We start from the raw sequence: 26,329 nt of genomic DNA, 5'->3' as shown, positions 1-26,329 counted from the left end.
CCCCTCCCTGTGTCCTCAAGTCCATTCTCCATGTCTGCATCTTTATTCCTGTCCTGCCCCTAGGTTCTTCAGAACCATTTTTTCTTTAGATTTTATTATAGGTTTCTATTATAAATAAATATGACTTGATTTTCCAGCTCTACTTTTGTAATGAGTTTAGTCCCAGATTTTTTCCTTTGAAATGTACATACACACGTCACAGTACGGTTGATAGTTGAAATGCTTTGGGTTGTCGTTTTTAGCTCAGTGAAAGTAGAATAAAAAATTACTGTTGAGCTGATTTGTAATTTTTTTTTAAGAGGGCACTGATCTTGAAGATCTAAAATAGGTTCTGTTTCTTAAATTGTTATAGTAGTATTGAAACCTTAGCAGAAAAGCATTAAAATTTCAAAATTAAGTTGCACTGGTAAAGGGCTTTAAAATGCCCTTATATTGCTGAACTGAGTGAATTTTTATGTTATAGATCAGTAAGTTTAGTTAAATCATACCCTTGGCCATAACTTTTTTATGAATCACATTCAGTATTTTTCTCTTTCAGTCAAATCTAATTTATAGTGGCTTAAATCAGGGGTCCCTTGCCCCCAGGCCACGGACTGGTATCGGTTCGTGACCTGTTAGTAACCAGGCCGCACAGCAGGAGGTGAGCAGCGGCCGGCAAGTGAAGCTGCATCTGTATTTACAGCCACTCCCCATGGCTGGCATTACCGCCTGAGCTCCGCCTCCTGTCAGATCAGCGGTGGCATTAGATTCTCATGGGAGCACAAACCCTACTGTGAACTGTGCATTCAAGGGATCTAGGATGCACGCTCCTTATCAGAATCTAATGCCTGATGATCTGAGGTGGAGCTGAGGCGGTGATGTTAGCGCTGGGGAGTGGCTGCAGATACAGATTATCATCAGCAGAGAGGTTTGACCACACAGAGACCATAATCAATCAACTGCTTGCAGACTCATATCAAAACCCTACCAGTGAGTGGCAAGTGACAATTAAGCTGCTTCTGGTGGCAGGCTTTAAGTCAGAATCCGACACTTATTTTAGTCTGTGCCTGGCCTGCCCATTATTTTATTTACCACTTCCATCCATGCCTCTTTCCTGCACTGCGCCCTTGTCTCAGTCACAGTTTTGGTAAGCCCACAAGATAACCCTAGGCAAAATGAGTAAAAAACAAACGTCGCTGGAGAGCTTCTTTGAAAAGGGGGAAAGACCCAATGATGAGACAGAAGACTCTTAAGACTGCCAACAAAAAGAAAGCTGCATTTAAAAGAAAATACCAAGAGTCCTACTTAAGTTACGGGTTCATTGCAACAGGTGATTCACATTCTCCAAGCCTGCTTTGTATAACATGTGGTGACCGGCTATCCAACAAAACCATGAAACCTTCAAAACTGCTTTGCCACATGGAGACCAAGCACCCTGCATTAAAAGACAAGCCTTTGGGGTTTTTCTAAAGAAAAAAGGTGAACATGAAGAACAGAAGCAGTTATTGAAGGCCACCACTTCATCACATGTGTCTGCACTGAGAGCGTCATTCTTAGTGGCTAACCGCATTGCTAAAGCTAAGAAGCCCTTTACTATTGGTGAAGAGTTGACCCTGCCTGCTGCTAAGGACATTTGTCGTGAACTTCTGGAGAGGCTGCAGTTTAAAAGGTGGCACGTGTTTCTCTTTCAGCTAGCACCATAACTAGACGAATTGATGAAATAGCAGAGGATAGTGAGGCACAGTTGTTAGAGAGGATTAATGAGTCACCGTGGTACACAGTCCAGGTTGACGAGTCCACCAATGTTGACAACAAGGCAACAATGCTTGTTTTTGTGCCATATATTTTTCAGGAGGATGTGAATGAGGGTGTGTTATGTGCACTTTTGTTGCCAACCAACACCACAGCTGCAGAACTAGTCAAGTCTTTGAATGATTACACATCAGGAAAACTGAATTGCTCATTTTGTGTCGGTATATGCACAGACGGAGCGGCTGCCATGACTGGACGGCTTTCTGGTCTCACTACTCGGGTCAAAGAGGTCGCTTCTGAATGTGAGTCTACGCACTGTGTCATCCAGAGAGAAGTGCTGGCTAGCCGGAAAATGTCACCTGAACTTAACGTTTTGCAGGATGTGATTAGAATTATCAACCACATTAAAGCACATGCCCTTAACTCACGTCTGTTCGTGCAGCTCTGTGAGGAGGTGGACGCAGAGCACACACGTCTTCTCTTATATACAGAAGTGAGACGGCTTTCCAAAGGTGGATCACTGGCCAGAGTTTCTGAGTTATGAGAGCCGCTCCAGAGATTTCTTTTAGAAAAACAGTCACCACTGGCAGCACATTTCACTGACACAGAATGGGTTGCAAAACTTGCTTACTTGTGTGGTATATATTCAACCTGCTCAACGAACTCAATCTGTCACTTCAGGGTAGAACAACCACTGTGTTCAAGTTGGCAGATAAAGTGGCTTCATTCAAAGCCAAACTGGAATTGTGGGGGGCGACAAGTGAACATTGGGATTTTTGACATGTTTCCAACATTAGCAGAGATTTTGAAAGAGACGGAGCCAGGGCCTTCTTTCTCCCAGCTGGTGCATGATCACCTATCTCAGCCTTCAAAAGAGTTTGAGCATCACTTCCCAACCACAAAGGACCCCCGAACTGGGAAGGAATGGATCCATTACCCATTTATGAATAAGCCAGGTGAATCGACTTTGTCTGTATTAGAAGAGGATCCACTGCTTGAGATGGCAAATGACGGTGGCCTTAAAAGTATGTGTGAGACAACTTCAAATCTCCATGCGTTCTGGATTAAAGTCAAGGCGGAATATCCTGAGATGGCCACAAAAGCACTGAAAAGCTTGCTTCCATTTCCAACATCCCATCTTTGTGAAGCAGAGTTTTCTGCAATGACAGCAACCAAAACGAGATTACGGAGTAGACTGGACAAAAGCAACACACGTCGGGGGTCACTGTCTCCCATCCCCCCCAGGTGGGACCATCTAGTTGCAGGAAAACAAGCTCAGGACTCCCACTGATTCTGCGTTATGGTGCGTTGTATAAGTATTTCATTATATATTATAATGTAGTAATAGAAATAAAGTGCACAATAAATGTAATGCGCTTGAATCACCCCCAAACCATCCCCCCCACCCCCTGTCCATGGAAAAATTGTCTTCCATGAAACCGGTCCTTGGTGCCAAAAAGGTTGGGAACCACTGGTTAAAATGACCTCCTTTGAACTGTCGAATATTTTTGTAAAACATTTTAGTTGACTTATTCTTTGAAATGTTACTTTGCAGTACAAAAACATACCCTTTAGGTTTATGGCTTTATTTTTCCCAGTATTTTTTTGGTTCTCCAGCTAATCTCTAAAGTCAAATTTGCCTGTGCATACTTGGAAGAGGATGGTAGAAATATGACCATTGAATTTGGGGTGGCAGGGTAGATTTTTTAAGAGAATACTTTAAACAAAAATGATGAGGGGCTCTAAGAGAACTCTCCTCCCCCAGATTCAAAATTAAGATGGCTTTGGGGACTGCTGCTCATAAAGAAAATATTAATCCTACTATTTCATATATAAGGAGATGAAAATTATTGAGTTTTAAATGTTAAAAGTTTTCTGAAATGATGGAGAAAGATGAAGGAGCAGGTTAGAACGTGAGATTTGACGCATAGGGATGGGGATGGGGTGGTAAGTGTGGTGACAGAGCGATGGTGCAGAATCCATTTACTGCACGCTAGGAAATGTCAGCATGCAGAGAAGAAACGCAACACTATTACTTGTGACATTTTAGTGGGCACATTGACTAGAGTAGATAATACTGTAATATAAATACCCCATAAGGTACTTGATGTCACCTTCGTTATGTACCTTTCGCAAGTAACAGAATTTTGGAGAATGATTTTTAGATTATGAAACAAAAATTATAATTTAGAGTGTTATACTTAAAATTATTTTTGAGGAAAGGTAATCTCCTTAAAAGATGTTAAAGCAGTGATTTCTAAAAATACATATATTGATCTCTTACCATTATTAAGTACATTTTATAGACTTGTTTTTCTTAAGTAATCTTGCATTCATATATGTGGTGGTCTGGCATTTATTAAATGTTATAATGTTTGAGAGTCATCTAATACTTAACTATTTGTTAAGGTTAAGTCATCTAATACTTAACTATTTATTAAGGTTTTTTGTGTTTAAAATGATCTCTTAAACAATAGGATGATTTAGCAGATTTATAAAGAATGCCTATCATACTATGTTCACAAAGTTACCTTAAAACAACAATATTACTTAATTTATCTTTACAGGTAGTGCATTGTTTATAAGTCCAAAGTGAGTCAGCTGAGCAAATTAGAAATCAAGTTTTAAATTTTATATGCTAATATGACAAAAGGACTTTTATTTACATTCTTAGTTTCACGTTCTTTAATTGTTGCTTAATCTAATAAGCATTAGTACACAGACAACTTATATGTTAGTGTGAATAAAATAGTTAAAACAGACACAGAATTATGAAGAGCAACATAAATATACAGAAATATTTGAGCCCAAATAGGAAGATGAATGATCCGTGTCCCTTTGTGGACAAACAGAAGAGAGTACTGGGGTAGATTCTGGGAAGGAGAGAAGGCATCAGAGGAGACACATATACCACAGCCCCTGCCTTTGGAAAGCAAACAGCCTAATGGATTTGGATATGAAAATAAATAATTGTAATAGAAAAGTAAATGGCAAGCTATAATGAAATTACACACAAAATGCTATGGGAAGGCAAAAGGGGCTAATGGTTTTCTCTGCAGTGTAACTTTTTAACTGGGCTCCAAAGCATAAGTTAAATCCAAATGAACAAACAAAAAAAACTGGAGGCTATTCCAAGCAGAGAAGGAACCTGCATTAACAAGGCATAAAAACAAATCTACTTGGCATCTTACAGAAAAAATAAATTGTGGCAGGAGCATTGAGTATTTGGGGAGTACAGTGAGGGATGAAGCAAGATAATATATTTCCAAATGATCATTTTTAAAAATCTATGAACCCAAAGTCTTATTTCTGCCATCCTATTTATTACTTTATCATTCCTTGGAGTAAACTTGTGTTGTCTTATTTGGACATTAAAGCAACTGGAAATGGGATGATCTGTATAAATCAAACTGGATTTTTGTGGATTATTCTGGTTAAGTATATTTGTTAATATACACAGCCAGCCTTAAAAAAATCATTGAACGATCTATGGCTTTAGATTTTAGCTTTAGGATATAATTTTACTAGGACAAATGGTTAAGATGACTCAAGTTAGCTGATGATATAAAATAGAAACTGATGTGTTAAACTTTAAACTACGTGAATTACAAAAAACTGATTTAAAATTAAAGGGCTAAAGCAGGGTTAAAATTATACTAAGTACAAAGGGAAAAGGAAGAATTATTTTGAATAACTAAAGATAATGTTAGAGTAAAATTAATAAAGTAAAATGTGCATTGATATCTTACTTTAGAAAGTAGTTGAACACTAAGTTCTGGAGTAAACAAGCCCATTATCAAGGAGTGACTCAAAATACATTCTCTATAAATAAAACGTGTTTACCAAGCAGTTTTGCTTTTGCCAATGATAAAAGTGGGTTGACTTGTTTTCTCAGAACCTCAAGTACCTGTCCTTCTGCAAACTTTTATCTAAGATATTATGTCAGTTAGAGATAGAGAATCTTTTCCCCCTCATTTTCTGTATTAGAAGTATAGAAATGGAAATACAGGCTACAAAGAGACACTTAAGTTGTAAACAATTTTAAAAATATAAACTAGAATGTTAAAGCAAAAAAAGGGAACTTTAGTGAAGCCACCTAACTGGTTTAATACCCCTTTTCTGCAGATACAGATACTAAGGCCCTAAGAGATAAGTTAAAAGTTGATAGTATGAGACTTGGGACTATAATGCAAGTGTCTGGATTCCAAGTCTCTTTTTTCTACATTTCACATTTTTGTGTTTTGTTTGCATCATCTGTCCTTTAATTTTAAAAACAAAAGGGTGTTACTGCTTTTTTAGTATAATGGAGACAGTCATTTGAAGTCACGAGGAAATCAAAGTCACAGACAATATAAAAGAAAATCAGAGGTCAAAGAGCTTAAACCTAGGTTATTTGAGAAGGAAACATGAGTCTGGACAATGAGAGATGAACAGAATACTAAAGCATTACAGGATCCAAGGTACTGCTGTGTGCAGAGATCATTCGTGTGGATGCTTCAGAGAGATATTCACCAACTAGCCAATCTTAAACCTTTGAGAATGCAGTTTCAGTTAGGGTAGTATGGGCTGAAGTATTAGAGAATTAAGTGAAAAGATTTAACTGTGAAGAAAATTCCTTTCTGAATTTGTTTTTTGTTTGGGATTTTTACCATGCTTTCTAAATAGCCTTAACAGTCCCACATATAAGTGGCACGCGGACTGAAAGCATGAGGGTATTGCTGAAAGTTGTATATGAATCTAAGTTTTAATATGATACCATACGGAAGTACATTCAGGAGCTTGCTGTTGGGCTGATGCCTCTTGACTCTTTTTGCAAAGTGAATATATTCTTAATTCCACAGATCTGTTTCCCTCATTCATGCAGTGAGGGAGAACATGGGGTTCTGGTTTGAGTATTTTGGGTTGAGTCCTTTGTTGAACATCCAAGTACAGATCTTGAGTTGGCAGTTGAGTCGGGTCTGGAGATCTGGAGAAGTTTATGCCGGGTTGGCTGGGGCAGGTGGGAAGGAAAGCTGTGAGGTTGGATGTGAGATCACCTAGAGGGTGAACTCAAACAGAGAAGAGGTGCGAGGGTGGAGCTCTGTGGCCGTCCCGTTGAAAGAAGAGCAACCAGCAACGGAGAACTAAGAAGAAGGAAGATTAGGTGACGGTAGTTTCCTATAAGCCAAGGGAAGAGTGATCAACCATTTCAAGCAATCAAAAGGAGAGCCATATTTAAACAGATTATTACAGTAGGAAGAGGGAATGCTGCAGAAAGAGGAGCTGACCGTGAGATACTTGCAGGCGTTTCAGACGCCAGGCAGGAGAGGGCTTTTCTTTTCTAGGGAGGAGTAAGCAAGGCTAGAAGGAACCAGCTGGAAGAGTGGGATGACCATGGGATGTTTTTTCTGAGGTCAGCCAGGAGGGCTTGCTTAGGAGGGGCTGTCTGCTGGCTCAGGCTGAGGGTAGGGCAGAAGGAGGCCCTTTGGGGGCCTGGCGAAGGAGGGAAATCTAACTAAAGGTTACTCAGGTCAAATCAACAAGCCTCTTGTTCTGATTGATCAGTGGGAACAAACAGCTTAGCAGATCTTTCGTGAAGGAGAGACAGAGCATAGAGGGCTGCTGTCTGGCTTCGTCCCAGGTAAACAAGGGAGGTGTCCAAGAGCCTTCTCTGTGTCATACATTATACCCTTTTTCATACTAAGTCCTCAAAACCTGGTGTGTGTTTTATACTTACGGAACGTCTTAATTCAAACACTATAAATTTTCATTATCTAAATGAGAACGTTTATTGGTTAAAGTGAAGTATAGTTCTACCAAAGTACTAAAGTTGTTTAATGAAAAAATATTTTACACTGCTTCAGTTTTTAGTTTAAATTAATTAAAATTAAATACAATTAGAAATTCAGTTCCCTAGTTTCAGTCTCAGCCATGTTACCAGTGGCTATTATATTCGACAACGCAGGTCTAGGGCCCACGTGAGTGGCTGGCATCTCATAGGAAATGCAGCCTCTTACAAAGCTAAGCCCCTCCCTCTCCCAAGGATGGCATCATCGTGTGAGGGTGAACCACAAAGAAAGTTAAACATGTTACTTGCAGAAAACCGAAAGCAAAGTTGGCCTTAGTGCCAAGAACAGGAAGGAAGGAATCACATTCCTAAGAAATTGTAGCCGCAGACTAGCTCTTTGCAGATTTGCAGGCCAAATACACATCACCAGAGTGAATTTGTTTCATTGCAATTTCTGGCAGTGCGGTAGGCACATGGTGCAAGTAAATTTAATCCTCCCTAGAGGAAAGTACCATAATTCTTGGCTTCACGGAATTCCCACAGAGGAGTGCAAGTGAAGACATCAGAGTCAAATATACAAGCATGCAAGGAATCAAAACACCATGTAAGAGAGCTAGAAGAAATAGCAGACAGCAGAAAGAGACTTGTAAAGCCCTGATATTGGAATTACCAACACAGATCATGGAACAGCTAACTGTGATGAAAGGAATAAGACCAGATCAAAATATCAGCAGGGAACAACAAAGTATTAAAAAAGAATGAATGAAACCCTAGCAGATTTGTAAATGAACCAACTACAATGTTTAAAAATGAAGATACAGTAATTGAAATTAAACTCAGTTTAGAAAACTGCAGATTAAAACCAGAATGAGGCATCTCCACTTACCGTTTGTTAGCTGTAAGAGGAAAAGTAGTAGCTGTCATAGCACATCTCAGAGGAAGATGGGCACACGCCGTCCCGGGTGAACAAAATTAACATCGTCCAGGGGCAGCGCAGCCTGTGCCTCAGGATGTGACACCCTGGGAAGAACGGGGAACAAGAATCAGATCCCGAGGAAACAGGAGACAAACCCAGACTGACGACTGGCAAACATGGTATAAAGGAACTGGCTGTGTGCTTCAGAATTGTCAGTGTCGTCAGAGACCAGAGGCTGAGGAATTCACAGATTCAGGGTAGTAAAGGGACACCAGAACGCAATGTGATACGTGGTCCTGGATTGGATCTTGCACTAGAGGGTAAACGCACTGTGAAAAATACACTGGGATAAATGACATGTCGAAGAATGGACTGTAGAGCACATTTTAAAAAATAGAATCATAATTAAAATTCCTAAATTTAATAGCTGTTCTCTGGTTATGTAAGAGAACATCCGGCTATTAAAAAGTGCTCTGTTGTTAAGAGGTTAAATCACATGATATATGGTTCAGAAAACATAAGTGTATATATTTTGAGAAAATGATAAAAGGGAGGGGAAAAAAACACATGAGAACCACTGTACACCACCAGATGGCTACTATTTTAAAAACTGACAGTTCCAAGTGCAGGCCACGATATGGAATTACTAAAGATAACCACTTCTAATTACCATTTTGGGGGTATTATAATTAAATTATTTATATAATTATATATTACTTATTTCCTTTTAAAAATTTACACTTCTATATATTATTTTTCTTAAATTCCAAAAAATTTAAATTGATAGGCCCAGTGGTTCAACAAGATGAATTTTGCCCCACAAAATGACAGAACATATTTTCAACATAAGAATTAGTGAATACAGTGTATGCTATCTGGTAATTCCCTAAGCAATTTAGATTAAAAAGTATACCTTCTTGTGCAAGTGAGTTGATCTTTTGTGTTTACTTTCAGTTTTGAATCTGCTACAAAATAATTTCTCTCTCACATTTTCCTGTCATTTCTGGTATAAATTTCTAGCATCAAATAAACCTTGGTTTAACTATAGGAATATTCAGCTGTGGAAAATGAGTCATTCTTTGACTAGGTTTACAGAATCTACTCCTTTTGAGGCTCTGCAAAAGGACAGTTTAAATCCACAAAGAACATAATAAAAACTCTTCAGAAATTAAACCTCTAAAGGCACATAATACTTGAAAACTTGTTGAAGAATTTTTTCATATATGTAAATAACCCACCAATTTAAATGCAAAGATGGTATTCTATGTTTGGTTATATAATCCAACTTACTTAAACAATTTAAGATATTTCTATAAATTTCTCACCTATTTTTAAAGATAGAGCAATTTTTACACTTTCTTATGTTAAGCATTTGCTCAGAAAGCTGTGAGCGAAACAGGAGGATTTTCTAGTCAAAGTCACTTCTTAGGATAGTGTCAGAAACCTAGTGCCTTCTTCCTGGATATTTTCCATATGTACTCCAACTCTAGCATCTTATCTATTCCAGGGCACTCTCTTGTTAACAATTCATACTAGACTAAAGTCTAAACCATTCCCAAATGCTGCTCTGTAAGTTTTAAAAGCTTTTTAATCCCATAAGATGTGGGGAACTGACACCAACATTGTGTTGTTAATGCTCAACAATTCTGGGTGCAGACGCATTTCCCTGCCCCTGCGTTAAGTACCGCCAAGGACAAACACAAGTTGTTGACAACTCCTACTGTGAAACAACTCCAATAGCTTACTTACCAAGATTAACTGCCCAAGAAGACTTGCTTCGCGATTTCTCATTTCACTGCATCCACCAACCCAAAACCTATGTCATAAACGTAGCCCAATTCTAGCCTGTTCCCCACCGTGTCTAAGACCTTGATTAAAGTGGTCCAGCCCAGCCCCTTAAACCTTATAAATACCCTTTGCCTTTGCCCTTCTTGATCTCCCTCACTGCAGTTAGTCTAATAAATGTAGCTTTACTAGATCAATGAGGTTTTCTAAGTCATGTTTTGGAGACTTGACAGTTGACAATAAATAAGCCTAGTTATGCTGGATAATTTAAGGGGTATTAATAATTTAATAAATTCAGAATCTTAGATTTCCATTCCTATCTTCTAACCACTATCTGGTTTATCTATACCAAAATGAATGTCCTGCCAACCCCTCAAACCTCAATTCCAAGGTTGAACTCCTTTCCTTCCCTCTTCCACTTAGTTTCCATCTGTCATCCTCATCTCATAGGGTAGCAGGAGTTGTCCTCTGCCTTTTGTGTGCCCTAAACTGTTTACTCAGAGGGAAATCTTGAAATCATATTTGCATATTCTTGCTCCTCCAATACTAACCAGTTTCCACGTCCCACCAAGTTTAGATAAGAAATAGCAAACAAAAAGAAACAACTTGGGTATTTACCCATCAATGAGGATACTTGAAATAACATTACATACAGTGTAATGATACAGCTTTATATGTTTTGACAGAAAAATATTCACCATATTTTTGATGATAGATGGAAGAATGTATATATTATCTCATGTTTTATGCTTTTGTGCATAAACAGTGTAAAAGTCAGGCTGAAAGTTCACAAGGATGGTTCAGCATACTTAGATCAATCAATGTGATACACCACATAAACAAAAGATGAAACTACATGAACATCTCAGTAGATGCAGGAAAAGAAATTCAACATCCATTCATGATAAAAAACTTTTACCAAAGTGGGTATAGAGGGAACATATCTCAACCTAATGAAAACTATTTATGACAAACTCACAGCCAAAATAATGCTCAACAGTGAAAAGCTGAAAGCCTTCCCACTAAAATTGGCACAAGACCAGTATGCCCACTCTCACCTCTTCTATTCAACATAGTATTGGAAGTCCTAGCCACAGCAGTCATACAAGAAAAAGAAAAGTATTCCACATTGGTAGGTAAGAGGTAAAGTTGTCATTGTATGCAGATGACGCGATACTATATTTAGAAAACCCTAGAGACTCCACACAAAAACAACTAGAACTGACAAATGAATTTAGCAAGGTAGCAGGATACAATATTAACATACAGAAATAGGTTGCATTTCTTTACACTAACAATGAAATATCAGAAAGGGAATGTAAAAAAACAGTACCTTAAAAATCACATCCAAAAAAATAAAATACTTAGGAAGACCTGACCAAGGAGGTAAAAGACTTATGTGCTGAAAACCATAAAACATTAATAAAGGAAACTGCAGATGATTCAAAGAAATGGAAAGATATCCCATGCTGTTGGATTGGCAGAATTAATAATGTTAAAATGGACATACTACCCAAAGAAATCTACAGATTTAATGCAATCCCTATCAAATTACCCATGACATTTTTCACATAACTAAAACAAATAATCCTAAAATTTATATGGAACCATAAAAGACCCAGAATTGCCAAAGCAATCCTGAAGAGAAGGAACAAAGCAGGAGGTGTAACCCTCCCAGACTTCAGACAATACTACAAAGCTACAATAATCAAAATGACGTGGTATTGGCACAAAAACAGAATATGGATCATTGGAGCAGAATAGAGAGCCCAGAAATAAACCCACCACACCTACAATCAGTTAGTTTTTAGCAGGAACATACAATGGAGAAAAGACGGTCTGTTCAGCAAGTGATGTCGGGAAAGCTGGACAGCTGCATGTAAATCAGTGAAGTTAGAACATTCCCTCATGTCACACACAAACTCAAAATGGCTTAAATACTTGAACATAAGACATGATACCATGTAACTCCTAGAAGAGATCATAGGCAAAACATTCTCTGGCATAAATTGTACCAGTGTTTTCTTAGGTCAGTCTCCTAAGGCAGTAGAAATAAAAACAAAAATAAACAAATGGGACCTAATCAAACTTACAAGCTTTTGCTCAGCAAAGGAAACCATAGACAAAACAAAAAGACAACCTGCAGAATGGGAGAAAATATTTGCAAATGATGCGACCAACAAGAGATTAATTTCCAACATATACAAACAGCTCATAGAATTCAACAACAACAACAAAAAACAGCCCAATTGAAAAATGGGCAGAAGACCTAAACAGACATTTCTCCAAAGAAGACATACCGGCCGTGAAAAGATGCTCAATGTTGCTAATTACTAGAGAAATGCAAATCAAAACTACAAGGAGGTTCCACCTCACATGGGTCAGAATGACCATCATTAAAAAGTCTACAAATAACAAATGCTGGAGGGCATGTGGAGAAAAGGGAACCCTCCTACACTGTTGGTGGGAATGTAAACTGGTGCAGCCACTATGGAGAGCAGTATGGAGGTTCCTCAGAAAACTAAACATAGAATTACCATATGATCCAGCAATCCCACTCCTGGGCATATATTCAGATAAAACTATAATTTAGAAAGATACATGCACCCCTATGTTCATAGCAGCACTATGTACAATAGCCAAGACATGGAAACAATCTAAATGTCCATCGACAGATGAATGGATAAAGAAGATGTGGTACATATATACAATGGGATATTACTCAGCCATAAAAAAAGAATGAAATAATGCCATTTGCAGCAACATGGATGGACCTAGAGATTATCATACCATGTGAGGATAAGTCAGAAATAGCAAGACAAATACCATATGATATCACTTACATGTGGAATCTAAACTATGACACAAATGAACTTATCTATGAAACAGAAACAGACTAGAGAACAGACCTGTGGTTGCCAAGGGGAGGGGGTTGTGGGAGGGATGGAGTGGGAGTTTGGGGTGAGCAGATGCAAACTATTACACAGAGGATGGCTAAACAACAAGGTCCTACTGTACAGCACAGGGAACTACATTCAAAAACCTGTGATAAACCATAATAGAAAAGAATGTAAGAAAAGAATGTATATATATGCATAACTGAATCACTTTGCTGTACAGCAGTAATTAACACAACTTTGTGAATCAACTCTACTTCAATAAGAAAAAAATGTGTATATATATGTATATATAAAGTCGGGCTGTACCTCCGGGAAACAAGATGTGGCATAAAGAAATAAATATTCACTGTTTTTTGTTGTTGTTGATAAATAGCTTTTATTCTGTAACTAAAGAAAAAACACCGTTAAGCCTTTTTAAAGGATGAAAACAGTGAGAGACCAGATAGTGGCATGCGTCTGCCCAGTAGCTGTGGATTATAGAGAAGACTTATTTCCTTCCAGTTTGTTGAAAGGTAGCAGTGGGGAGGGTAGTTACTGAGACTTTGAAAAAATGTATTTCTTTTTTTTCCTTTTGGCCATGCCTCACGGCTTTGTGGGATCTTAGTTCCCCAACGAGGGAGTGAACCCGCACCCTCAGCAGCGAAAGCGCGGAGTCCTAACCACTAGACCGCCAGGGAATTCCCTGAAAAAATGTAATTCTCGAGTTCTTTTTAACATCTTTTTCCCAGAATATGAAATGTTTCTTTCTACTTGAACTTCTGAGTTTCCAGGAGATTTTATAAGTCAAGGTAACTAAGCAGTGGTGCTCAAGTACTTACATAATCACTAACAATGGATTCAGGTGATTGTTTTTTTTTACCTACCAATACTTTCGCCTGTAAGCAAAATTAAAAAATAAAAGATAAAATAAAAAAATTTTTTTTAAATTGAAAAATGTATTTTGCAGGAGAGACTTCTGTTTAAAACTAGTTTTATTAAAGGAGTTACTCCACTAGTTTACACTTGATGTTTGGTATACAGTTATAAATAAAAAGCTCATTTTAAGGAAAGCCAATTTTAAGAGGCTGAAAATGAAGCTGGTCAAGGGATTTCATTAGAAACTTAGTTGTATGGCCTGAGGTTAAAAAGGGACACTGATGCTTTGTGATGACAGTATTTGTTAATGTCTCCTGTGGTGCTGTGTGCCCAAGTGGGTGGTCCATAAATGTAATTTGAAATGAAAATGGTACCAGACTCTTTCTGTGTGGATTTAAAAGACAGGTTTGAATATGGACTTTAAATTTAATACCTCCTACCCCATGTTAAGTGAAGCTAATTAATTTTAGCTTTCTGGAATTTTGTAACAAGAAGATCCACTGCAGGAGAATATACGTAATTCTTTCCCTCAGACTCAAGCACATGGGGCCTTTAAAAAAACACTATATGGTCTTTTTGTCTTATACTCTTTTTGTCTTATACTCTTAATTTGGAGGTTGGGATGGGAAAGTTAAGGACAGTTAGGTTTAGTCTTAAAGATGAGGAGAAAGGTCACCTAGAATTGTGATAATTTTGATAGCCTTATTTAGAAAGTTATCCTATTTATTTGAGGAATGCAACAATAATAACAGCCTTTGCAACTTGAACACCTTTGGAAGATATTGACATATCATTTTTTCTAATACTGAGAATCAAACCCTGTGTGTCTTGAAATTCTAAAATAAATTTATAAATGTCTTAATTTCCAGGATTCCATATGATCATTTAGTTTTTCTTATCTATTCTTCCTTGCTTTTTCATGTAACAAATGTTTATATTGATATCTAGTATGTGCCAGGCACTATTCCAGGTACTAGTGACACAACAGTGAACAAAGCTCAAATGTTCCTGTCCCCATGGAGCTTACTTAGTAGAAGGAGACAAATAAGTATGTCAGGCGGTAAGCATTATGGAGAAAAATAAAGTGCCAAAGGAGGGTAAGCGGTGCACAGGAGGAGGGACGGTTTGAAATGCTGAGTAGAGTAGAGTAGAAAGGAAATCCTTACTGAGAAGCTGACATCTGGGCAAAACAACCTTCAGGAAGTGAGATTCCTGGGGAGAAGCCCTGTAGACCAAGGTGACAGCAGGTGCAGAGTGGGGAGGGGGAGGGGAGCCTGGAAGAGGAAGGGCAAGTCATCAAGGTAAAGGACTTCAGGTTTTACGCTCAGATGGAAAGTCTAGAAGGTTGTGAGCAGATGACTTGATGTGATATGTAGACCAGGGCCTGGCAACCTTTTTCTCTAAAGGACTGGATAGTCAATATTTTAGGCTCCGTGGGACCTACAGTAGGGTCCACGCTGCTCAGCTCTGCCACTGCAGCACAGAAGCTGCAGTACACGGTACGTCACGGATGCCGTGGCCGTGTTCCAGCAAAACTTGCAAAAACAAGGAACGGTCTAAATGTATCTTTTTGGGGTAAAGTTTACCAGCCCCTGAGATAGACCGTAATAAACCAAGGGCAAAGGGAAGTTGAGAGAACTTTTGCAGGAATCCAAGGCAGAGCTGATGGTGGTGGTGGAAGTGGCAGGAAGTGGTCAGATTCTGCATAGATTTTGAAGGTAGAGCCAGTGGGATTTGCTGAGGAGTCGAGTATAGCATATGAGAGAGAAAGGGGTTATGTCTGTGTTTTTAAAGTTTTAATTAGAAAACATTGCTTAATATTTTATATTCTGTATTTGATAATATCTAGAATAATTGTCTTTTAAAATCTATGCAACTTTCAAGGCTGTCCTTTTTTTTCCTTTGAACCTGTTTGACTTTTTGTTTTGTTCTTGGTATTCCATCATAAACTGAGAACTAATAAGAAACTTAATAACTTCTCAGTCTACCGTTGGTTACCGCACATTTTTTCATTAGGTTTCCCTTATGGCTGAAAGCACGTGTGTAGTTGCGGTGTGGTGTGCAAGGTCAAGGAAGAAAGCGAAATTAAGATGTTAGTGTGTTAGCTTAATCTATGGGTAGTCCTAAATGAGACTTATCAACCATATGAAAATAATATACAGAGCCTTCTTATTTTGGTAATGTGCTTTTATAAAAATGTTTAAAATGAATAATTATTGGGGAAGTACAAGCTATCAGATAAGGTCTTGGACCGTATGTCCTGACTTCACTATTTCTTTTACTACCATCATTCTTCAATGCACAGTTCTCTTCATTCACTTTCTCTTCAGCTAATCAGTTGCTAAGGGATGCAGGGTCTGTTGCCATAGTGACCCTCACATCTCACCTAAATGACATGTCAGATGAATTGCTGAGCCTTTTAACTAGTGCTCCACTCTGATCCACACTACACAGTGCTGGTAGCCTAATTGTTCTGAAACAGGGGTTATCGAAGTTTCGTGTGCATCAGAATCACTTGGAAGGCTTGCGAAATACATCACAAAATTTCTGATTCAGTGGATCTGAGGAGGGACCCTAGAATTTTCTGACGGTTTTGGTCTGGAAACCACACTGTGGAAACCGCTGTTCTAAAATCCTCTGACAATGTCATTCCTCCACCAGGAACCTTAAGTGCTGCCCTGTACCATCTGATAAATTCAGCCGAGGACTGAAGGATTCCACTCTCTAACCCGTCCTGCATGTTTCCAGCCTTTTTTCACACACTTCCTGAACGTGGCCATCTTTTCCGTCTTTGCTTTTCAACTGTTTGTTCTTGGAATGTCACAGCCAATTTCTACCCATCTCCTCCCATCTTTGTCAGTCAGAATCCTGGCCATCTTACAAGGTTTCTTTCAAACCTGACCTTCTTTTTTGAATCTCCAAACACGTGTGCCGTTTCTCTTTTTTTCATTTGAATCCCCATAGCATTTATACTTCTGATGACATGACCTCACTCTGTCTTAATCTATCGTCATTTATGTATCTTATCTCTGTCCTACCCTTTTATAGGAACATGTAAGCTCTTTGAGGATAAGAAAACATATAGATAGATATGAGTATATTTTTCTGCCTTGTTCAAGCAGCATTTGTAGAATTGAACCACTTTTAAAATTTGTTCCTTTTTTTCTTTCTCTTGTTAAAAAAGTTCTTAAAGTAACATAAGATTGATATCTACCTAGTGTCTTGTCGCTTCTTGCTCACTTTATCTGTTGGAGGAAACCCATTGTATTTACTTCTTTCTAAGTACCTACTGACCCCTTTTCTTTGGATTAATTGCTTTCTAATTGTGGTGTTTAGCTTTAATGTTATAATTTCTGTTCATTGGACTTCTGATGCATTAGAAACCATATCTTCTTTCTTGATTTCCTTCCCAAAGCTCTCAGTTTACCTAGAGTTAAAGAAAAGAAATGCTTTGTGCAAAATGTATATCTGAAAAGTATTATATCCTCACAATTGATAGAATTGATGGGTTTGTGCTTAGAATTCTACAGAAGACTTCATTTCTTTTAGAACTTTAAAGGCATTGCACCATTTGTGTTTCATTTTTGACTGGTGAGAAATCCAGTGCCAGTCTATTTCTTCTTTTGAAGTTAATTTGATAGTTTCTGTTTTCTCCATTTTCCCCTTGGGGAGCTCTTGTTCATTAGTTGCTGGATATCTTCAATTCATCATCTGTCTCCTCTCGTATTTCGTATTTTCAGCCTACCATTTTGCTCTAGATTCTTGGATATGTGTTCAGCTTTATCTTCAAACTATACCCTGAATTTTTTATTTCATGTAACAAATTTGTACTTTCCTTGAGGTACTTTATGTGTCCCATTTTTCTTTTTCAAGCATCTTTGTTTTATGGATATAATATCTTTGCCAATATGTGAAGATACTAAACATTTTTCTCAATCGTTTCCTTTAAGTCAATTACAGTTCAGTTCATCTTGGAGCATTTCTCTTTATCTTGTTCTTTCCCCTCGTGCTGATCGTTTTCTGTATATATCTGATGATTCATTCATATTTATGCTAGTTTGTATTCAAGTATCAGGAACCTGGGAAGCCTCATCACTGGGGACTCTATGACTGGGGTTTCTTGATCCTTAAGTTACATTTTAAAGTAAATGAGAAGGGAACCAGCTGCTTTACTGGAGACCTTTTAAATGTAGCTTCATCTTCCAGAATACTGCTGAGGTCTCCCATCACCGGGTGGCCTGCCTCCCATTCTCTTCGCTGTTAAAGTTTGCTCCTGGCTTTATTCCTGCTCCATAACTTTCATGAGGTCCTGGGAAACAGGACAGGGAACAAATGACTGTGCTCAGTCTGCCCTCTTGAACCAGAAGGCTTTGTGTTCAACAAGTTAAAATAGTCCTTCATGGTTAAGTACTATAAACTTATAATCTTTCGCTTGACAAATAATAACTGTGTTGATAGTCTCATTCGATTTAATTCTACCCATCAAATGGGCAGAGCAATATTGAAGTTAGAGTGATGAGATAGAATTATTATTTAAGAATCCTGCTTGATCTCCAGCATCTGTATTTGGCTCCAGATAAGTGGAGAGGAAACTAAAGTTTTAGCCAGATGGCAGTTTGTTATTTACCATAGGAAGTATAACCATTAAAGAAACTAGAGGCTCAGGGCTAGTGAATTCTCAATGGAGGAAGGAATCTGGAAAACCAAGTTTATAGTCACATAGTTTCTAGGTGGGCTTGGAGTCAGAAGAGGGCCTCACTGACATGGGCTGGTACCATCCAGCTGAGAAAGCCTTACGTATTGTGTCCGTTGTCCAGTGAGGTTGCCGTGCAGACCAGAAAATTAAGTATTGATCAGAGCATATTTTCCTTGGGTTTTGCTTGAGATCCAGAAAGTCTCTTACTGTCGAAGTTCTTTTTCTAGGCGACATTTTGATTGTGTTGATAAAAGTTCAGCTAGGACAGTACACTGAAGTTAACTAGGTGTAAGGTTTCTCAGTTCTTTGGAATCCACTCTGAAGCCAGCCCAGGTGATTTTGTAAAACTTCTCAGCCACTTTTTACAGATCCTTGCTTAAGCATGCTGTCTCCTAAAACATCAACCTTTTTTTTTTTTTTTTTTAAGCACATGTAGAATTCTCTCTAATTTAATTCTCAGAAGTTCAGTTTATCTTATCACTATCCATCAGAAGTAGATATTATCTCAGTTACACTTAGAAAGAAACTGATACTTAGAAGTTAAATGATTCCAGAATCTCACAGTAAATATAAGTGGCAGACTCAAGAACCAAATCTCAATTTTCTATCTCTAATATTTTCTGCTGTACCCCTTAAATTACTATCATTTTATGAAAAAGATAAAGTAATAGAAAGCAGTTGTTTTATATTTTACTATCTTGGACAATTAAGAGTAATAGTAAATCTAATTAATTTAGAGTTTACTAATACAGTTTAAGATTGTGTCTACATGTTATGCTAATGCTTACCTTTGTAATTCTCTTTTATAAGTTGTGTATGGCCAATTATTTTTATATGGTCAAGACAAATGAAATTAGGTGCATTCTTTCTTAAAGGAGCAATACATATTTTAGCATCTTTGAAATACATTAAACTTACTTAAATGTAGTCAGAGCTCAACACAAATGATACTGGTTCTTAAAATAGTCACTATAGAAAGTTACTCTTTAGTACAAAACATGTGACAAATGCTATCTTTATTAGCCTGGTACAATTTATATATCCATAAAATATAATAAATCAATTTCCTTTAGAATTTCTATGATTTTTGATGTTCACCAATTCTTTCTTTCCCTTTTACCCAGCTCCTGCAGTGAGATTTAACAAAACATTATTAAACGGTATGCCATTTGTTAAGTTTCAGATGAGCATACAATTTTGGTTTTTATTACATATTTAAATTTTTTCTGCCCTCCCTTATTTGGATATATGTTGCGAGTTGCTCAAATCTTTTTGTGCGTATATAGTTCACATGCTGTAAATCCATTTGACAGTAGTTATTCACTGGCATTTTACTCCCCAGAACCTCAGCTCCAGCCTTCCTTTCATCCTGACAGCTCGTGTTTTCACTTGGGTTGTTTCCTGGTTTGATGAACCTCTTCCTACTCTCAGTTCCCTCTGCCAGCCTGCAGTGCACTTATGTTATCCCCTTTGTTAAAACCATTTGATAAACAATTCCTAATCATATCACAATAAAGCCTGAGATCCTCAGCCTGTTTACAGTTAAGATTTGTATGTCTGTTGTATTCAGTAGTAGCAAGACCCTAATCAGAAACCAAAGTTAGCGTGATCACGGGCAACCATGAGAAAGGAAGTGGTGTTCTCAATAGTCCAATCTTCTCCCAGTTTTTTTGTCACTAGTCAAACAAAGAAATTGCTTTAAAATTCTCTGTGGTACATGAATTTTCCCAAATGCCCTCTCTCTGAATGCACATGTTAACATAAGGATTTGTTTTATAAGTAAAGTACAAATATAGAGTTAATTAACTCTAAGCTGATTTCAAGTGAAAGTGTAACATGGTGTTGACATCATGGTGGCTTAAATCGGCGCCAAGTATTGTTTTTCAAAATCTATTTAAAGTAGAAGGTGCTGTTTATTATAGTTAATGAGCAAAGTTATGTTAGTGACAGTCAGCATACATTAACAATGACATAACCAGTGGTCTAAAAGGACACAAGAAATAAGTAGTATAAAATCTATCGGGTATATTTATAAAGGCGGCTGTTCCATGAGAGGCAGAGGTTTAATTGCGCTTTCTATTGGTTACTCATCTAGTTTGATGGTAAGTGAGAACAGATGGGGGGAGGGTGGTAGAAGCAGGACTTTGATTCTGTTCATATGCTCCAGGTGCTCTCTCTTGGCTCTTTTAATCTTGATCTTTACTGTGTGGCCACTTTGTCTGAAGAAAAAATTTTGTCTGAACCCCTGTTTTTAGTTTTTCATTGTAAACATGCACTCTTTGGTGTAATTGGAAGTTTATGTGTCCCTGTGAGGAATAACAGCCAGAAGTCTCCTGAACAATTCCGGTTTTAGAATGCACTCCCTAAATGGAGGAATTCACATTTACTTTGAAGACCAAACCAAGTTCGAAATACTTACTGTAGTTTTTTAGGTAGCGGTAGAAACACCTCTCTAGATCTCCTAGATATCTGTGATTCAGGTGGGCAGCTGGGAGGTGGCAGATGGTGTATTCAGTGTGGAGTTATCGCTCAAACATAAAATATATGCATGGGGATTATTAACTAAAATTCCTCTGTGGACATATGCCACTTTATACACATATAAATATAATGATATATACATATAAAGATAACTATAAAAGCTGTTACATACTTTTTCAACAACAAAGCAGAACACTAACAATGTACATTTTTTTCTTATTTTAGAAGGCTTGCATCAAATCTCCAGCTTTTGAAAGTGGTAAACATGTAAAATAATGTGATAGGAAAAATATTTAAGATATGTTTTTTTGTGGTGGGGAAAATAATCAGCAGGTATAGCCAATTTAAAATGTCACTGAGTGGATTATTAGACCCCCTGGGAAAAGTGATTTGATTCTACCTGCTTTTGCCAGCTCAGCCTCTGTCTTGTAATCCCTGTTCTGGCCTTGAAATTTCTAGTTCACTCAAGTTCTGACCCCCAAATACCTTTAGGTATGGAAATGAGTAATTGAACTTTTTACTTTTTAAGTTTAGAGCATTAGCAATGTTGAGAAGGTTGAATAGCTTTTTAAAAACAGGTTTGTGGGCTTCCCTGGTGGCACAGTGGTTAAGAATCCGCCTGCCAATGCAGGGGACGCGGGTTTGAGCCCTGGTCTGGGAAGATCCCACATGCCGCGGAGCAGCTAAGCCCGTGCGTCACAACTACTGAGCCTGCGCTCTAGAGCCCAGGAGCCACAACTACTGAGCCTGCACACGCTACAACTACTGAAGCCTGCGCACCTAGAGCTCATGCTCTGCAACAAGAGAAGCCACCGCAATGAGAAGCCTGCACATCGCAAAGAAGAACAGCCCCTGCTCACCACAACTAGAGAAAGCCCGTGCACAGCAACGAAGACCCAAAGCAGCCAAAAATAAATAAATGAATAAAATAAATTTATTTAAAAAAAAACAGGTTTGTACTTGTACAGTAGAACTCATGTAATGCTTAAGCCATGAAAGATACTGTTGACGTTTTTAAAATAACTGTGAACAGGCATTTTTTACAGCCCGTTCCATTCTTCATTTCAGATTGGTTATTTTTATTTAAAGGTATATTACTGTGCAGCAGGTATCCTTCTACTGAATTATACACATTTAAATTTCACCAAATTCATTTGTATCTGTTTTGACTGCAGAGACAGAAGAATAATGAACATGTACAGAGTAGTCGTGATACCAATACCTAAGCGAGTATTTTCCTCACTACTAGTGTGCACATAATCTTCTAAAATCTTAAGATGAGTTTTTATTGGCACCATTTGAGAAGCTCTTGAAAATTGTATTCTTTATCATGGTCTTGGTACATCTTGAAGAAGAAAATGGACGTTAACTGCCACTTTGCAACCCTCGCTTGGTCTTCAGGATGACCCTATCAGGAAGTGTGGTGACAAGCAGAGTCTCGTGCTTCAGACTTACCCGTTCACGTGGCAGAGAAGTGACCAAATGATACCTGACGCCAAGTCCGTCAAGACCAGGGCCAGGACTTGCTTTGTCGTGCTGGACATTTAAGTTATACTTTCATTTTCGAGGCATATTCAGAGCATTTTGTTTTGACATCCTTGGCATCTTCTCAGATTTTAGTCAAAAGAAATTAGAAAATGTATTATTTAGCAATATGATTTTACAGTAAAATACCCTCTTTTTTAAAAGTTTAGTTTTTCAGCAGTCATACTGAATATGAATGTCAGGTATTCTGATGGGTACTGTGGAATATTCAGGCCAATCCAGTGGAAAAAGTGGCAAATTGAGTACGTGATATTACTGTGAAGCACCTTCTGTGATCGAGGGGAGAATTCGCTGTGGGGCAGAGTGGCTGACCAGTGGCTTTCCTGCAGGGAGGCGTCTCTGCTGCCTGAGCTCTGGCGCCTGGTGTGAGGCCGTGATCTGGGGTTGGGGGACCGTGATCTGGGGGGCCGGGGACTGTAGGACAGGAGAGAAACATTTGTTCCTCCCCTGATGCTCGATACCTTTCTGGTTTTTCTTAGGAAGCTTGAAATATTCCTCTTAGCCTTTGGTGCTGAGAAAGAGAACGGGGAGTACGAAGGGGGCCCGTGGGGATCAGAGGATCCGCATTAAATTGCTGTCCTGCTTGCGAGGGGAAGGTGCTTCTCTGTGAAATGGCATGTTTTCCTGCCAGAAGCAGAGGCTGTCTGTTCAGCTGGGCATTGAGCCATCCGGAAGGACATGCTGAACTGTAGGGGAAGGGAGGGAAGGGTTGGGATAAAATAGAACCTAATGCTACTTTTCAGAAATCCATGGGACAAGTGGTTTTCATAAACAAGTATTTCCTTAGACTTCCTTTACTAGATATATGTATAAAGGACTTTGTAAACTAATGGAAACAATGTATTTGGATAAAATAGTACAGAGTCTCACACAAGTATCAAGTAACCAGTCTGCCAATTTCTCTTTAAAAGTTACTTTTTTTTTTTTTGAAGGAGAAAAGTAAGTGATTTCTTTTTAAATTCAAGCTGTAATGCTGTCTAAAATTCAGACAGTAAGCAATTCAGTAAATAATGATTTTTCTGTATTTCTTTATAAGCAGTGGCCATTTTTTCAATAGCATTCTTAAAGAGAAAAAAAAGCTCAAAAAAAACTCTCAGTTGGATTCTTAGAAAAGAATGCTAACCACATCTGATTACTTTCTTCATTTCTTTTCTTCATTCTTCATCAGGAAAACTTTGTCTGTTTTGTTTTAGGATGTGTCTGGCATTCCAGGTTAAAATGCTTTTTCTATTTCAATTACACTGAACTAGCCAATATAATTTTTTATACCTAAGAGCTGGGGTTACATTGGTGGCATTCACTTTTAAAAATATGTCATATTAGTTGATAATTTAAACTATATTAAGGTGGTTGAAAGAGTGGGCTTTGGAGATAGGCCTAGATTTCAATCCTGTCTCTAACACTGATTATTAGTCTTGGTTAATAACCTTTTAGGTCAAGTACCAATAGTCTATTTCAAGAGAAACTACCTCACCCTAGTCCTTTATTTGCTTTTATAGATCAGTGTACTGTCACCCGGACCTACCTGTTCCTTCACAAGTTCTGGTTCTTTAGTGCCGCCTACTACTTTGGTAACTGGGCCTTTCTTGGGGTAAGTACAGGTGTCCCAGGGATGCTGTGACCATTAGTGGCCTGTTTGTGTCACAGCAATGCTATTGGGTTTTAAATTCGGTGCTTTCTGGATGACTTCAGGTTTGAGAAATAACATACAGCTTGTTTACATTTGCAGGTGTTTGTGATTGGGTTGATTGTCTCCTGCTGTAAAGGGAAGAAGTCGGTCATTGAAGGGGTAGATGAGGATGACTCAGACCTGAGTGATGAGGAGCCCTCTGTCTACTCTGTCTGACGGCCTCTGTTGTACAGGTTTACTAAGCTGACTCTACATCTCTTGTGCATTTGTAAAGTGTCAAACTAACATTAGGATGAACTGACTAGCTTTCATCAAAAATGGGAGCATGACTATTAAAAAAAAAACTATATTTTTTATGTTTTCTGAAGTAACATTATTGTATCATAGATTAACATTTTAAATTGCTATAATAATACTATGTAAATATAAAAGTACCGGCCTTGTGAGGGAATGTTTGTGGAAATTTTTTTTTCCTCTAGTGTATAATAGTGTTGAATTGATTAAAAATCCTCCAGAATTAATATTCCCTTTGGTCACTTTTTAAAAACATAATAAATCACTTGTATCTGTGCCTTTGGGTCTCTAGAGTACTGTGGAATTTTCAGGTGTCTATATCTGATTGTTGAAAAATAATATTCACAGTATAGCTGATAAATAAATGTTATTCCACTATGCAGCTTGTTTTCTATTTTCTACATTAAATCTCTAGCACCATTGAAATAGATTTCATGAACAGATTTCAGGCTGCTTGGTGTGCCAAGATGTATTATATTGTTCATACATTAGTCCATTAGATATCTTATCACCTCTACAGTATTTAAGGCATATACATTGTTGTAAATAACCTTGAAAGTTGTATTCCAACATAAATGGGAATATTGTCAAGAATAAGTAATCCTGAAAAAAATCAGTATACTGATCAGTTTAAGATATATGACATCATATTTTAGCTTTAAAGATATTTTCTCATTCTAAAGATTTAGAATTTGCAAAAGATATAGGGAAAGCTATATACTATCGATAGGGTATTTTGAAGGCATTCTGGATACTGAGATCCTAGTTTACTAACACAAGGAAATTAGAACTCAAGAAAAGCACATATTATGATCCTTGAAGTAGAATACCATTAAGTTTCTGAAAAAGACTTAGGAGTTAACAACCATCTCCCATTCAGTTCGTCTCTCTCTTAATTTTTGTGTCACTTTGCTCTTATTCTTTGTCTCTCTAGATAGACCTCCACACCCTTCATGTTTGGCACCTTTGATGTTATTCACCAAGATTCCATTCCCTTCTGTTTTTACTTCACATTTTCTTTTTGGACAATATACCCTCAGTTTCCAAACTTTTACTTACCTGTTAACTAGAAATTACTACTTCAGTTGGAGCATGTTGATAATTGAACTCCTCGTTTTTCTGGTCATACCAAGCCTCCTTCTTTATTCATTTTTTTGAGAGATGGCACCAGCACATTCCTGGTTGCCAAAACCAAAACTCAAGCAGACCTCCTTATCTCCTATGTGTACCTGGCCCATCACTAATCAGGCCATGTTGATCTCTGCTTAACTGTCCTTCCATTTTCCCTTTTCTCCATTCTTACTATGTTACGGACTGAGTTGTGTTCCCCCCTGCCACCACAGAAAAATTTCCGTATTGAAGTCCTAACCCGTAGTAACTGAGACTCTGACTGTATCTGGAGATTGGGCCTTTAAAGAGGTAATTAGCTGGCGCCCTAATCCAGTATGACGGGTGCCCTTATAAGAAGAGGAGGAGACATCGAGGATGTGTGTGCATAGAGAAAAGCCCACATGAGGACCTGCAGGCCAAGGAGAGAGGCCTCTGGAGAACCCGACCCTGCCGGCACCTTGATCGTGGACTTCCAGCCTCCAGAACTGTGAGAAAACAGGCTTCAGTTGTTTATGCGCCCCCAGCCTGTGGTATTTTGTTATAGCAGCCCAAGCCTTCTAACACACACTGCTTCTTAATTTCCTCACTGGGCTTTCTGCCGAGTCTCAGCTCCTTTCAA

At 38.1% G+C, this 26,329-nt stretch overlaps 1 protein-coding gene and 1 long non-coding RNA gene across 3 annotated transcripts in view; one reads left to right on the top strand and one right to left on the bottom strand.

Moving 5' to 3' along the window:
* Nucleotides 1-24,978, top strand: part of LMBRD1 (LMBR1 domain containing 1) — a 123,234-nt gene extending 98,256 nt beyond the window's left edge. For both annotated transcript variants that reach the window (XM_082405077.1, XM_082405078.1), the window contains 2 exons: nt 24,176-24,267; nt 24,406-24,978. In XM_082405077.1, coding sequence (XP_082261203.1) covers nt 24,176-24,267; nt 24,406-24,522 — 209 coding nt within the window. In that variant the 3' untranslated portion in view covers nt 24,523-24,978. The remainder of the gene's footprint in view (nt 1-24,175; nt 24,268-24,405) is intronic.
* LOC309634730 overlaps nt 5,715-26,329 on the bottom strand; it is a 62,408-nt gene continuing 41,793 nt past the window's right edge. Inside the window, exon 2 of the long non-coding RNA XR_014248382.1 lies at nt 5,715-21,178. This is a non-coding gene — a long non-coding RNA (uncharacterized lncRNA). The remainder of the gene's footprint in view (nt 21,179-26,329) is intronic.

Source organism: Balaenoptera borealis, assembly GCF_965194805.1.
Source record: "Balaenoptera borealis genome assembly, chromosome: 9".
In the NCBI taxonomy this organism is placed as follows: domain Eukaryota; kingdom Metazoa; phylum Chordata; class Mammalia; order Artiodactyla; family Balaenopteridae; genus Balaenoptera; species Balaenoptera borealis.
The sequence above is the reverse complement of the archived record's forward strand: the minus strand, read 5'-3'. Positions and strand labels throughout refer to the sequence as shown.